Source organism: Muscardinus avellanarius (assembly GCF_963383645.1).
Source record: "Muscardinus avellanarius genome assembly, chromosome: 16".
Lineage (NCBI taxonomy): Eukaryota > Metazoa > Chordata > Mammalia > Rodentia > Gliridae > Muscardinus > Muscardinus avellanarius.
In genome coordinates this window covers 13,726,187-13,741,989 of record NC_137802.1, presented here as the reverse complement: position 1 = coordinate 13,741,989, position 15,803 = coordinate 13,726,187, and the positions used below count along the sequence as shown (strand labels likewise).

The window sequence follows — 15,803 nt, the reverse complement described above, 5'->3', positions numbered from 1 at the left end:
AGGATAGATCGCAGGTTGCCGGCCAGCCTCAGCAACTTAGTGAGGCCCTCCACAATTTATCAAGACCCTGTTTTAAAATAATATAGGGCTGGGGTTGTAACACCCTTAGGTCTTATCCCAAGCCACACACCCTCCCATCCCAGCCTGGATCTCAGACCAGACCAGCTAGAAAGTTTGTACCCAAGGCTCCCTGGGGTACCACCCCTCCCTCTATCTCACAGCATCCCAGAACGTCCATCTCCCCAGGGGAGCAACCTCAGGACTTGCATTAACCTTGATAAGAAGTGGGGTACTTTCCAGGTGGGATGGCACGCACCTGTAATCCCAGTACTTGGGAGGCCGAGACAGGAGGATCACAGGTTTGAGGCCAGAATCGGCTACTTAGTGAGATGCTGTTTCAAAATAAAAAGGACTGGGGGTGCAGCTTGGAGATAGAGTGCCCCTGGGTTTAGTCCCCAGTACCAGAGATAGAGATAGAGATAGAGATAGAAACAGACAGAGGCAGACAGACATGGTACTGGTTAGATAGTATGGGCATGGGTGCATTCTCCTTCCACCCTGAGCCGTGCTTTCTCAGTTTTACCTAAATCTCACTCCTCACCTCCTGGTATAATAGGACAATAAATGGAATGAGAGAAAATAGAGGTAGGGTGCTTTTTCATGGTTTCCTAGGCGAAGAGGAAAAACGACCGTGCGGGCATCTGTAGTTCCCGAGCTCCGTGGCGCGGGCGTTGATGTCCGCCTGGCCTCCGGCCCTCTCATACCAGGAAGAAAGGACGGGCGGCTATTTAGGGCAGCTGCCAAGTCCTTCAGCCACCTGCCAGGGCTCCAGGCGGCGTCACGTCGTGAAAGGCGAAAAGTCACCGCTTTGTCTCTTAATACAAAGCTCCCCTTTCTGCCCTTCCCACGGCTGTGCAAGGCCGGGGGGGGGGGACTTCACACGCATCTCAGACTCCACAACAGGATTTTTATTTAATCTCTCCCGAGGTGTGGGAATTTAATAATGGAGCAACAAGGTCGATCTGAGCTGAAATGACAAAAAATAAAGTATTTGGGGTGAAATCGCGTCTATTCTTGGCTCATCTAAAGAAACGCTTTAAACGTGTCAAAAAATGATGGGTGAAAAACCTGAAAGGTAAAAGCCTTGCTGAGCGCCTGCGATGCAGCGGCTTCCGACTTCTCCTGTGGTTCGTGATGAGCGTTCTCTCTCTTTCCCCTCCAGCCTGCTCTTCCTGGGGTGCATGGCCGAGGGATACGCGGTTTCCCTCCTCCGCCAACATTCACTGCCACAACGTCTTTTCTCTTTTTTTTTTAAATTTATTTTTATTGGTGCATTGTAATCATACATCACATTGGAATACAAGACTTGAGAGGATATACAAGCACACATCATCCAATTAGCCCTCATCCAGTCCCCATCCCATTCCCTCCCCCTCCCTTGATCCCATGCTTGTTTGGTGGTTAACTTTGATACATTTGTTTATGTCCCTCCTGCGTTTTAAAGAGGCTCCATCCTCCCCTATTCCATACCCTCTGATTGGTCACCTTAATTGCTTCACTATAGGGCCCTTTCTATAGCTCTACCTCTTCCTGTTGCCCCTTTCCTCCTAGTTATTGCTGATTAGGGGAAGCATCTGGTTTTAATTTTCTGCCATATTTCTCTGTGCATGCCGCGTTGCAAATACCGATCTCACTCTTGACGGCCCCAGTAGTGGCCTGGCTACCCGGTGGACTGATCCAGACCTCGCTGGCTCCAGCAGCGGCCTGGCCTCTGGTCTTTTCTCTTTTGGAGGCCTCGCCCGTGCGCCTGAGAGTCTCAGGCAGGGGCGCGCAGGGCCGGGGCTCCTGTGGCCCGTGCTTGGTTCTGCAGCTGCTTTCTGTCTGCCATTTGGGGTGCTCTTGGGTCCCGTAGACGACCGTCTCATCAGCGAGAGGAATGCCTTCCTCTCGCGACACACACCTAGAACGGGTCGTCTGCACGGTCGGCCTCTTCCAGGGGGTTCGATTGTGTTAAGATTTAGATCCAAAGTGTCCCCCAAAAGGTCATAGGTCGAAAGCACCGTCCCCAAAGCAGCGGGGTTCCGAGGTGGGGCATTCAGACAACGATTGGATCGTGAGGGCGGCGGTAACCTCGTCCATGGATGAATCCACTGGAAATGGGTTAATTAATTAATAATTTGAATGGATTTACTAGAAAGGGGTGAAACTCTTAAGCAGGTGGGCAAGGCTGAAGAAAGTGGTCACGTGGCGTGGCCTTGGGGGACGGTCATTGTCCCCGGGCACATCCCGTCCCCTCTCTCTGCTGAGCCCCGTTCCTCCTCCCGCCCCGCCGCCTCGCTGTCCCTGCCTTGACACCTGCTGACCACACGTTGACCCCTGAGCCCCGAGCCACTGTGGACCTCTTCGTCCGCAGCTGGTTCTGCCAGGTGTTTGGTCACAGGATGGGAAGCTCACACTCTTGGTATTGCCATGCCTGGCAGAAAGCCATCTAACCAGCTCACTCTTTTTGTAGTTAAGCCCAGGGGCATTCTACCTCGGAGCTCTATGTCTAGCCCCTTGTATGTATGTATGTATGTATATATATATATATATTATATTTTTATTGTTATTTATTTATTTATTTATTTATTTATTTATTTATTTATTTATTTTGCGGGTCTGGGGATGGAACCCAGGGGCATTTGACCTCCAAGCTACACCCCCTGCCATATTTTTTATTCTTTTCTTTTCTTTTTTTCTTTTTTGGTGGTCCTGGGGTTCCTGGAAATCCTTCTACCTCCGGGCTACACTCCCAGACCTATTCTATATTTTTATTTGGAAATGGGGTCTCTTAAGCCAGTGAGGCTGACTTTGAACCCGCACGATCCTCCTGTCTCCGCCTACAAGCACGGGATTACAAGTATGCGCCACCACGCCTGGCATTTTTTTTTTTTAAATTTCGAAACAGGGCCTCACAAGGTTTCTGAGAGGCTTGCTAAGGTTTTGTGGGTCTCGATCCTGCAATCCTCTTGTCTCAGCCTGGCAGGTGCTGGGATCACAAGTGTGTGTCACCAAGCCTGGTTTATGCTGTTGCTTTTTTTTTTTTTTTAAAGACTATTTTACTTAATACATTATAAAAAAATGTCTACAAATGGCCAGGTGTGGTGGCGCACATTTGTAATCCCAGTACTTGGGAGGCTGAGACAGGAGGATCGCAGGTTCGCGGCCAGCCTTGGCTACTTAGTGAGGCCCTCTGCAACTCAGTGAGACCCTGTTTCAAAATAAAGAATTAAAATAAAAAATGGGGCTGGGGATATAGCTCAGAGGTAGAATGCCCCTGGGTTCCATCCCCAGTAACACACATGCACACACACACACACACACAAATGTCTATAGATATTGCAAAACACAACAAAAGCCCGTGTGGCAGCCAGCTCTGATAAAATTAAACACGGTGACTTTTTAGTCCAGGGTGGGATATCTGAGATTCTTGCATTTGAAAAGCGCAGGTACCTAAGTGGACCTGGAAAAGCAGGGACTTGGACGGGACATTCTGTTTTGTGGATGTGTTTAAAGGTGAATGAATGAACATGACCTTAAACCTGAGGGCAGGTGGCTGCCTCAGCCTGAGCTTCCTCAGGAAGCTGTTGCCAGGCGCGTAGACACCGTCAGCCCTCCGTCAACGCGGCTTCCGTATCAGCAGATTCAGTCAACTGCAGATCAGAGATAATTTTTTTTTAAATTGTGTCTCTGTCGAACATGGATAGGCTATTTTTCTTGTTATGCTTCCCTAAGTGATAACGACCGTTTCCATAGCCTCTGCATTGCATCAGGTATTATAAGTAACCTAGAGATGATTTGAAACACGCAGAAGGACGTGTGTGGGTTCTACGCAGATTCTGTGCTGCTCTGTGTAAGGGGCTTGGGCACCGTAGCTTTGGGTATCAGCTGGGGTCCCTGCAAATCCTAGGGGACCAGTGTATGTCCTTTCATGTGACTCCTCTGTGGCTTCACACGTGTGAATGGATTTTGTGTGAAACCTTTGGTGTCCCCCAAGGGCAGGGACTTATGGGCAATGCGTGTTACATCCCCAGTGCCCAGCTCAGAACCTGATACCTGAGAGGTGTTTGGTGTTAGCGACCTGATTGATGTCACCGTTACGCCTGTCAAAGCTGGAAGGTGCTTTTCTTAGTTTGGGGTACTGAGGATTGAACTCAGGGCATTCTACATCTGAGGTACACCCCTATCCCTATATTTATTTATTTATTTATTTATTTATTTATTTATTTATTTATTGCAGTACCAGGGATGGAACCCAGGGGCATTCTACCTCCAAGCTTTACCTCCAGCCCTATTTTTTATTCTTTATTTTGAAACCGGGTCTCACTGAGTTGCAGAGGGACTCACTAAGTAGCTGAGTCTGTCTGCGAACCCCGATCCTCCTGTCTCAGCCTCCTAAATGCTGGGATTACAAGCGTGCGCCACCACGCCTGGCTCTCAAAACAGGGTCTCACTGAGTTGCAGAGGACCTCGCTAAGTAGCTGAGGCTGTCTGCGAACTATAGTCCTCTGGTCTCCGCCTCCCGAATGCTGGGATTACAAGTGTATGTCTGGCTATTTTTTATTTTTTTATTTTAAGACAGGGCCTTGCTAAGTTGCTGAGGTTGGCCTCAAACCTGCGATCCTCCTGTCCCAGCCTCCCAAGCACTGGGATCACGGGCCTGCGCCACCAGGCCTGGTGAAGCCGGAGGGTTCTTTGTGCTCTGATGGTCACTGTGTCTCTTTCAGGAGGACCGGAGCCCAGCCCTTTGGTTCGGGGCATTCCGGGCAGAAGCCTCAGCATGAAGGTGCCCACCCCTTCGCGAGCCAAGCTGGGGCCCTTCAAGACCATACCCCTCCGCTGGTCCCTGGGGCCCAAGGAGAAACGCGCTGGCGCGTCCGCGGAGCTGGTGGAATACCTGGAGTCCAGACGGAGACCTCGGCCCACCAGCCGCTCCATCGTGCCGCTGCTGACGGGCGCTGCAGGCGGGGACGACAAGTCGACCGCCCCGAGGTCAGACGCCAGCCTTCCCATCAAAGGTGAAGAAAGCGGCCAGGTCAACGGGAGGGGACTGGGCCGGGCGCCCTGCCCCTCAGGACCCCCCAACCACCACGCGGCCCCTGGCTACTCGGAGGGTCTAAACACAGCCCGGATGCCGAAGGAAACCGCAGGTCAGGACATCAGGCTTCCCAAAAAGCTTGACCTGCCCCTCGCCGTGATGCCCTCAGCGGGCGAGGAGCGGCCACTCCGCCCCGAGGGCCAGAAGGCTGCGGCCTTCCACAGTGGCCACCACCGGAGCCTGAGCAGCCCGCCCTCTCCCTCCGTGGGATTGCCCAGAAACGGGAAGGACGGCGGCCAAGGGACCCTGCCCAAGATGAGGGCCACCACCGAGGCGAGGGATGGATCCCCGCAGAGGACCTTCACTCTCCTGAGATCTGTGTTCTGGAGGAAGGAGAACAGGAAGAAGGACAGGGCCGAGGCCTCCCCGCCGGCGCCCCCTGTCTCCCTGGGGAGCTGCAGGCTGAGCCCCGCCGGGAACCCGCTGGCCCGGGGCTCCGCTCCCACCCTCGGGCGCACCGAGAGCCTGGCCCGGGGCCTGGGCGGCCACCTGGACAGGGACGTGGGCTCGGCGCCCAGCTCCCTCCACCTCCCTCGCAAGGCCGGCCAGCCCCCGTCACAGAGGGGCGCCCCTGGGGAGCAGACGCCCTGTGGCACCTTGCAAAGGGTCAAGTACCACACTCTCTCCTTGGGCCGAAAGAAAGCCTTACCAGAGTCCAGCTTCTGAGAGAACGCAGGGGGCCCCTGCAGCTGGGGTTCTGGGGACTTGCTACCAAGCAGATATAGGCGGCCTGTGTCTGGGGGGGACTTTCAGGAAGCCAGTTGTCTTGCGATCCCCGCAAAATGGTTTGTCTGTTGGCCTCCATAACTGATTTCCAGCACCGAATGGCCAAATCACCCAGTGTCCTAGTACACCAAGTGCGATGTTGGAGGCCTTGAGACAGTCTGGCCACTAGAGGGTGCTACTAGGCTAACATTACCATTTCCAGGCAAGAACAGAGCTTTTCTCTATATGATTCCAGATCCTGAGTCTGTGTGCTAAAAAGAATCCTTAGTGTCTTATTAAATAATGGCATTGGCCTCTCCCCTTTCTTTTTTTGATTTTGGGGGGAGGGTACCGGGGATGGAACCGAGGGGCATTCTACCTCCGTGCTACACCCCATCCCTTTTATTAAAAAAAACTTTTTTTTTTTTGGAAACAGAGTTTCGCTAAGTTGTTGAGGCTGGCCTCAAACCTGCGATTCTCCTGTCTCAGCCTCCCAAGTACTTGGGTTATGAGTGTGTGCCACCACGCCCTTTGTTTTTCTTTAAATTGTGAACTTAAAGAATCAGTTCTTTTTAATGTATCTCTGGGATAAAGTGTTAAAGATGCTAAAAAAAAAAAAGGAAAATGTGGTCGTGATGGTAAGGCAGGATTTTAGAAGAGATGAAAGAGAAATGATATTTTAGGAGAGTATTTAATATATAACAACTATATTAAGGTTTTACAAGGTATTTTAAAAAATAACTATTTTGATACCAGGAACAAAAGTTTTTTTTTTTTAATTTAAGTATGTACAATTTTAATAAAATTGTGTCAGTGGGACATGTGAATGGCTGTCTGAATTATTCAAATTTGGTTAAGCGACCTTATTTTATTCTTGCTGCATGAACTTGGCTTATCCCTGTGTCTTACCAGAAATAGTTATCCAGCCGGGCGTGGTGGCGCACGCTTGTAATCCTCGCGCTTGGGAGGCAGAGACAGGAGGATCACACAGGTTTGAAGCCAGCCTTGCTGGCTTAAGAGACCCTGTTTCCAAATAAAAATATAAAATAGGTCTGGGAGTGTAGCCCAAAGGTAGAAGGGTTTCCAGGAACCCCAGTACCACACACACACACACACACACACACACACACACACACAAAGAGTTATCCAAAACTGTAGCATCGCACGCCTGTCATCCCAGCACTCAGCTGTACCCCAGTCCAATCTTATATTTTTATTTGGAAACAGGGTTTCACTAAGCGAGTCTCTCTAAATTGCTGAAGCTGGTCTCGAACCTGCGATCCTCCAGTCCCAGCTTCCTATGTACTGGGCTGACAGGCAGGTACCACCATGCCCAGCTTTGGTTCTTTCTTTTCTGTTGACCCTCAGGGCAGTGGCTCCCATGCTCGGAGCTCGGCCGCGCCTTCTTTGTCCTCTAAGAGACTGAGTTGTTGCTCACACGAGCACCCCCAGGCTTTTCTCCTGTGAGACTCAGCCTTTAGGACGCCCTCACATTGACTTGGGAGCCTCTCATGCGGTTAGTGGCATTCTCTGTGATGTACTGTGAATTGGGGGCATTTAGCCCAGGCTCCCAATCTTGAAAGTTTAGAAAGAGCCATTCACACTTAGGGGAACTTGGTGCACGGATGTGTCATCCCAGGCCTTCAACAAAGATGCCCGACGCCTGTATCCCCTCCCTGTATCCCCTCCCTGATGCCGCTTCTGCCCCAAGAAGGAGCTGGTAGGAAAGTTGTTAAGAACAGAACACGGAGCCCAGTGTGGTGGCAGATTCTTGGAATCATCCCAGTTCTTGGGAGGCTGAAACAGGAGGGTCACAGATTCAAGGACAGCCTCAGAAATTTAGCGAGACTCCTCGATTTAATGAGACCCTGCTTCAAAATAAAAAATAAAAGCTGGGCATGGGGGTACACACCTGTAATCCCACTCACTACTTGGGGAGACTGAGACGGGAGGATCGCAGCTTCAAAGCCAGCCTCAGCAACTTAGTGAGAGCCTATTTCCAAATAAAAAATAAGGTTTGGGGTATAGCTGGAGGTGGAAGGTCCCTAGATTCCATCCTTAGTACAAGAAATCAGGAAGAAATAAAATAATGCTGGGGGTATAGCTCAGAGGTAGAATGGGTTCAATAGCCTCTAAAAACAAAACAAAGCAAAACAAAAACCAGCGACAAAAAACTCAGAACATGGAAATAGCCGAGTTGGATTTCTGTCCCTGTTGAGGGCCACGGGACTGTGTTTGCAACTGTGGCCGTGCGCCCACTACAGACAGGCTGCAGGCCTCGGAGCAGCGGCCCTTCCGGAGGAGACACAATGCACCCCGTGGAGGTTCTTCTTCCAATCATCAAAAATCTCCTGGGAGCCGGGCGTGGTGGCGCACGCTTGTAATCCCAGCATTCGGGAGGCTGAGACCGGAGGATCACGGTTCGCGGCCAGCCTCAGCTACTTAGTGAGGCCCTCTGCAACTCAGTGAGACCTGGTTTCAAAATAAAGATAAGGACCGAGAAAAGCAGGGCTTAACAGCCCTGCTAACAACAAATCTCCATCACCACAAAATCAGCGCCTTTCATAGCCAGAAAACACCATCACCAGTGAAACAAAAAATCACCAGGCTCCAGAGAGAAAGCGGACTGAGAACAGAGCCACAGAGGAGATACACCAGCCTCACGCCCGAGGATGCGGCAGACGCGGCAGCAGCGCCATACTGCCGGCGGCACCGGCGAATTCATGGGCGGCTACAGCAAGCCGAGGTGAGCCACTGCGGAACAGCCAGGCGGGATTTCTCCGCACAGAGAGCATCTAAAGCTCCCAGTGGCCGAGCTCAGCACACGCTGCAGGGATTCAGAGTGGAAATCAAAACCAAGAAGAAAAACGCCAGCCCCACAGCCGAGGGCGTAGCAGCGGCACTATATTGCCACCGGCGGCAGCAGCACCGAATTCAGCGAGGCCAGTACAGCTACATCTGCGTACTCAAGAACAGTGAGTCAAATTGCGGGCCACAGAGGAGAAATCCCAGTACTGTACTCCCTGGGACTTGACCCAGTGGGGGAGGGGCGGTGGCAGAGATATCACACCATAGGAGAATGTGCAACCTGGCACCCCCCATAGTCTAAAGCAGCCTCTATCGACTCTCTGGGTCGGAGACTCTGTGATACAACCCAGTAAAGGAGTAGTGGGGTCTGAGATACTACTGACTCGAGATCCAGAACACCTTAAGTGAAGTCATAGTGACCCAAGGGAAGAACCCAGAGAAGGCACAAACTTCCGAAATCATGGGAAAGAGGAATAATACTGGAGCAATAAATGCCCACAACCCCACAACATCAGAACCCGATAAAACAGAAAATCAGAGATTTCTAGAAGATCAAATCAGGAAAATAACTGTAGAAATAATAGAGGTGCTTCGAAAAGAACTCAGAGAGAGCCAAAAAGAGATAAAGGATGCAATTAATGAAGTAAAGGCCTCAATTCAAAGCACAAACAACTGATTAGACCACATGGAGAACAGAATCTCGCTCTTAGAAGATGAGCAATCCAAAAATGAACGCATAGTTTCTAATCTAGAAAAAAATATCCGACAGCAGAAATCTGATATTGAAGAAATATGGGCCCATTTTAAGAGAGCTAACCTAAGAATAATTGGAATAGAGGAGGGAAAAGAAAGTGAAACCAAAGGGATCAACAATCTCTTCAAGGAAGTAATAGAAAATTTTCCAGACATAGAGCAAGAGGTCGATACACAGGTCCAGGAAACGTATAGAACTCCCTTTAGACAGGATCAGAGAAGAGGATCCCCACGCCACATAATTGTCAAAATGACCAATGTGGAAGCCAAGCAGAGAATCTTAAAGGCAACAAAAACAAAGGGCCAAGTGAAATTCAGAGGCAAGCCAATTAGAATCACTCCAGACTTCCCAAACCAAGTCATGAGAGCCAGAAGGGCTTGAAGTAACATATTCCAAACTCTGAAAGAAAACAACTTCCAGCCAAAAATTTCCTACCCAGCAAAACTTTCTATCAAATTAGATGGAGAAATAAGAAGCTTCCATGACAAACATAAACTGAAGGAATTTATGTCTTCAAAACCAGCACCAGAGAAAATACTCAAAGAGATTAACTACAAAGAAGAAATAGGTAACACACACCAGAACCAGAGAAACAAGATTTTCCATCCAACAGACAACTAAGATTGGTTATCTGTGGAGATTCATTATTTATGTTAGTCTTTTACCTATCTCTAAAGGGTATTGTTTGCCTTTATTGTTGTTAATTTTTAGGATTTCTAGTTGGAATATTAATATACCTTCAGATATAGCATTTGGAAATATTTTATCCCATTCTATTAGTAACTGTTAACTCTGTTTACATTGTCTTTGGATATACAATATTTTTTTTATTTTTTAGGGAGTTTGTATACTCCTCTGTTGCCTGTGCCATTGAAATCATAACCAAGCAATCACTGCCAATTTCAATGTTGTGAGGTTTTATGACCCAGATTTTCTCCTAAAAGTTTATAGTCTTAAGATTTATATTTAGGTCTATTATCTATTTTGAGTTAATATTTGTATATGGGATTAGGTAAGGGTCCAATTTTATTATTTTCCATGTAATTATTATTTTTTAACAATATTTAGTTAAAAGATTAATATTTCCACCACCAAATGTTCGTGGAAACCTTGTCAAAAATAACTTGACAATATATATATTTTTGTCCAGTTCCTGACTTTAATGTTTTATCTTTCAGATGTAATGTTTACATTTGCTGAGGCCGACCTCAAACCCACAATCCTCCTGTCTCAAGCCTCTCGAGTACGGGGATGACAAATCCCATTTTGTTTGGGTCTGGCCACACCGGCCTTTGTGTCTGTGTCTCACGAGCGTTTCCTCATCGTCCAGGAAGATCTCAAACATCAGCTCTCAGGAGCAGTCCCTCCTGTGCTTCGACTTTAACGTTTTACTCTTTATTATCCTCATGGGATACTCATCCTGTGGTATCCATCAGGTGTTAGTTTCAGTACCTCCATTAGGACCCAAAATCTGTGGATGGCCAAGTCGCTTATATAATATGGTTTGGTATTTTCATTGAACCCCCACACACTCTCCTATATATCTTATATATTTATGTATTTTTTGGTGGTATTAGGGATTGAACCCCGAGACATTTCACTGCTGAGCTACACTCCTAGCCTTTCTTATTTATTTTTTTATTTTTTATTTTTTATTTTATTTATTTATTTATTTATTATTATTATTATTTTTTTTTTGGTGGTACTGGGGTTCCTGGAAGCCCTTCTTCCTCCGGGCTACACTCCCAGACCTATTTTATATTTTTGAAACAGGGTCTCTTACGCCAGCACGGCTGGCTTCGAACCTGCGCCATCCTCCTGTCTCCGCCTCCCAAGCACGGGGATGACAAGCGTGCGCCACCACGCCCGGCTATTTTTTTATTTGGAAACAGGATCTTGCTAAGTTGCTGAGGCTGGCCACGAACCTGTCGTCCTCCTGTCTCCGCCTCCCAAGCGCTGGGATGACAGGTGTGAGCCGCCACACCAACTCCCACAGTGCCCTTATGTATGTGGTTTTCTTACAAACCAGACCTTGGGCAGCCTAGAGGCTGCAAGTAACATGTTCTGTGTAAGGATTCCGGTCTTTACAGAGTCGTACCCGAATACTAAATACAGTAGGATGCTAAAAGTAGCTGTTGGGGATGTAACTATTTTTTTCTCTCCTGTTTCTTTATCCTAACCTACTAAATCCAATTTTTAAAATTTTGTAGCTACTTGGGGAAACTCTCAGAAAATCATCTCCGTCTTTGCCAGTGTGGAGAGGGAGGGATACGTCACAACTCTACGGTGTGTTGGGGAGGCTGCCTTGGGGAATGAACAGCCGTTGGTTACTGGGTCCTTCTAGAGTGGGGTCCTTCTGTGTCTCAGCAGCTGACCACCCTTAGGTTGTTTACGGCTAACGCATTAGTATCCAACAGTGCATGATCACCCTCCATTTTCTACTCTGAAATGTATCATCAGCCCTTCTTTGTTATTTTTTTCCCCCCGCGGGTCTGGAGATGGAACCCAGGGGCATTTGACCTCTGAGCTACACCCCCTGCCCTATTTTTTATTCTTTATTTTGAAACCGGGTCTCACTGAGTTGCAGAGGGCCTCGCTAAGTAGCTGAGGCTGTTTGTGAACTGCGATCCTCCAGGTCTCAGCCTCCCGAATGCTGGGATTATGAGCCTGTGCCACCACGCCCGGCTCATCAGCCCCTCTGATGAATTAAGGTTGATGTGGAAATCAAATGGGAAGTTGGAAAAGAATGCTCGTTGGAGAGTGTGAATAGAATACGTGAGCACATGACTGCCGTGCTCTGCAGGGTCTCAGCCCAGAGAAAGGTGACCCATAAAATAAGGTTGGAGCCGCAGTGACACCTGGTGGCCGTTATTCATATTGCATGGCATGTCTCCTGACTCCTGGTTTAGGCTCCCTTAACATTAAAAAGAAATTCCAGGCTAAGACAGGAGGATCGCAGGTTCAAGGCCAGTGTGTGGCAATTTAGCGAGTCCTCGTCTCAAAATAAAAAAATAAAATAAAATAAGGCTGGAGGTGTAGTTCAGAGGTAGAATGTCCCTGGGTTCAATTCCTTCCTCTCTCTCTCTCCCTCTCTCTCTCTCTCTCTTTTTCTCTCTCTCTCTCCCTGTGTTTCAATCTAAGCACTAGGGGTTTTCATTTACTAAGCTGGTGAGCTACGCCGTCCTCTGAGGGTGACACGGCTTGAGCGTCCACTCAGGGACACAGGGACATCTGGAAGCAAAGGGGGGTTATTCCATCAGACAGAGACCAAAGTCCACAGACAGGGAATTTGACCGCGGGGCCCTTGGGGTATCTGCCAGTGTTACTAGGTCTATCACAGGTCTCTGTAGGTCTCTGGCACCCACTGCCACCGGCATGGGAACCGTGGCACAGACCCACAGCCGCAGAAGAGTCCTGTTTACTGGGTTTGGGGGCTTCTTTGGGGGAACTCCAGGTGTCTGTGGGCTCCCCCGTGTTGGAGTCCTTGCTCTGAGACTCAGTGCCAGGGTAGTTGCTTCCAGACTCAGCCTCCCCCTAGACTCAGCCTCCCGGCCCTGGTGTCCCTGAGAAGCCTGCTCACACTCCATCTCAGTATGGAACTCCCCTGAGACCAGGCAGAGCAAGAGAGATGGGTGGGTACCCTACATCCCCGGGATGCGTGATGGCCAAGCTCTGCCTGGAGCTCAGCTCTGCCATTCTCCGCTGCCAGCTGCCGCCCCTCCAATCCCAAAGCAGCCTCTCTGCGCCCCGGCCACCAATTAGGTTTCATCCACTTTTTCTCATTTGCTGTGCTCTGGGGACCCTCATATGCTGAGCACCCCCATAGCTCCCAACAACAGTGAAACCTCTCCAAAGAAGGTCCTTGGTGACTGATGACTCTAAATGTCGTGTCCACACCTTGCCCCCTACCACCCCAGCCCGACCGCTGGGCCCCAGCAAGATCCCAGGAGTTTATTTTTTAAAGGGCAAGGTTTCCTTTGTAAGTGAGGGTTTATGTGCAGCAGTGTACATTATATATATTAATTTTATAAATGACAGGTTCAGGGAAGAAATTTTTTTCCCTCCTTCTGTAAATATTAGAAAAGTTTTGCCAGCTGTTACATTGGGAAAAACAAAACAACCAAAAAAATGTATTCTACATTTTCCCAAACTCCAAGAATCATTTACTGTTTCATAGAAAAAATAAAGGAAGTGCCCCCCCCCAAGAATGAGGATGGTGATTTTTTTTTTGTGTGTGTATGTGTGTGTGTGGGTTTGGGAATGGAACCCAGGGTCATTTGATCTCTGAGCTACACCCCTGACCTATTTTTTATTCTTTATTTTGAAACCGGGTCTCACTGAGTTGCAGAGGGCCTCACTAAGTAGTTGAGGCTGTCCGCGAACCGCAATCCTCCCGTCTCAGCCTCCCAAATGCTGGGATTACAGGTGTGCACCACCACGTCCAGCGAGGATGGCGATTTTAAATGTTTTTTAGAATGTAAGCAAAGTCTGGAGGGAGGCAGACGCCCAGCGAGTGTCAGCACTTGCTATACACATCAGAAAAACGGAGACTTAAAGTCCTGCTCAGCCGGGCGTGGCGGTACAGGCCTGTGATTCCAGCGCTTGGGAGGCTGAGACAGGAGGATCGCAGGTTTACAGTCAGCCTCGGTGACTTATTGAGACTCTGCTTCAAGCTAAAAAATAAAATAGAGTTGGGGGTATAGCTCAGAGGTAAAATGCCCCTGCGTTCCATCCCCAGCACCACACACATACACACAAACCCTGCTCAGCCAGGTGCCCGTCCCCTCCAGCCTAAGAAACTTAGCCCTTGGAGAGGGGTTGTGGGTTACAGCGCTGTCACATTACCAATGAGGGCATTACACTATGAATAATAATTACATATATGCTAAATGTCAAAATAATATTGACGTGTATTAGCATATTATTAACATATATTGCTGACTGATAATATTTTATATATTCACTGCTATATTCATGTTTTATATTATTTACAAAAATATTATAAAATACAGCCAGGCATGGTGGCACACGTCTGTTAATCCCAGTTACCTGGGAGGCTGAGCCAGAAGAATCGCAGGTTTGTGGCCAGTCTTTGCAACTTGTGAGGCCCTCTGCAACTCAGTGAGACCCTGTTTCAAAATAAAGAATAAAACATAGGGCTGGGGTACAGCTCAGAGGTAGAATGCCCCTGGGTTCCATCCCCAGTACTGCAAAAATATACATATATAAAAATATTCATAACATTATTGAGTGTGGTTATATGTAATATATAACATTTATATAATTATTGATGTGAACAAATGGCTAATATTAATAATCAATATGTAACAGTTGCTATAATATAACAATAATTATATAATACTTAAATGGTAATAGCTATTATTTAAGTTTGATTGCAATTAAATAAAGTGTGTGTGTGTGTGTGTGTGTGTGTGTAACTGGGTATTGAGCCCAGGGGTATTCTACCTCTGAGCTATACCCCCAGCCCCATTTTATTTTTTTTATTAAATTAATGAATCTATTTATTTTTGTAGTACTGGGGATTGAAACCAGGGGTATTCAACCTCTGAGCTACATCCCCAGCCCTATTTTTTATTCTTTATTTTGAAACAGGGTCTCACTGAGTTGCAAAGGGCCTCACTAAGTAGCTGAGGCTGTCCATGAACCTTGATCCTCCTGTCTCAGCCTCCCAAATGCTGGGATATCAAGCGTGCTCCACCCACCCCCCCATGTAGCTTTTTTTTTTTTTTATTTTAAATCAGGGTCTCCCTAGGTTAATGAGAGTCTTACTGCTTGCTGAGGCTGACCTTGAAGTTGCCATCCTCCTGCCTCTGCCTCTCCAGTACTGGGAAGACAGTTGTGCACCGCCACGCCTGGCTTCAATAAAATTTAAAATTTATCTGAGCATATGTCGCTTGGCGCTTGCTTGTAATCCCAGTGCTTGGGAGGCTGAAACAGGAGGATTGCAGGTTTGCGGCGAGCCTCAGATACTTAGTGAGGCCCTCTGCAACTTAGATCCTGTTTCAAAATAAAGAACTAAAGCCGGGTGTGGTGGCGCACGCTTGTAATCCCCGCGCTTGGGAGGCGGAGACAGGAGGATCGTGCTGGTTCAGAGCCAGCCGTGCTGGCTTAAGAGACCCTGTTTCCAAATAAAAATAATATAAAATAGGTCTGGGAGTGTAGCCCGGAGGTAGAAGGGCTTCCAGGAACCCCAGTACCACCAAAAAAAAAAAAAAAAAGAACTAAAAATAGGGCTGAGAGTGTAGCCCAGAGGTAGAATGCCCCCTGGGTTCCATCCTCGCTGCTGGAAAAAAAAAAAAAATTAAAATTTATTTTCCCAAGGGTCAGACAGCCGCATGTGTCTAACAGATGCCACATGGGTAATGGAAATTATAGGCC

The 15,803-nt window shown here is 48.1% G+C and overlaps 1 protein-coding gene across 2 annotated transcripts in view; it reads left to right on the top strand.

The window, feature by feature from the left end:
* Positions 1-5,803, top strand: part of USP43 (ubiquitin specific peptidase 43) — a gene marked incomplete at both ends in the record, with an annotated part of 71,363 nt that extends 65,560 nt beyond the window's left edge. For both annotated transcript variants that reach the window (XM_080713366.1, XM_080713365.1), the window contains one exon: positions 4,767-5,803. In XM_080713366.1, coding sequence (XP_080569492.1) covers positions 4,767-5,803 — 1,037 coding nt within the window. The remainder of the gene's footprint in view (positions 1-4,766) is intronic.
* Between the last annotated feature and the right edge of the window lie 10,000 nt (positions 5,804-15,803).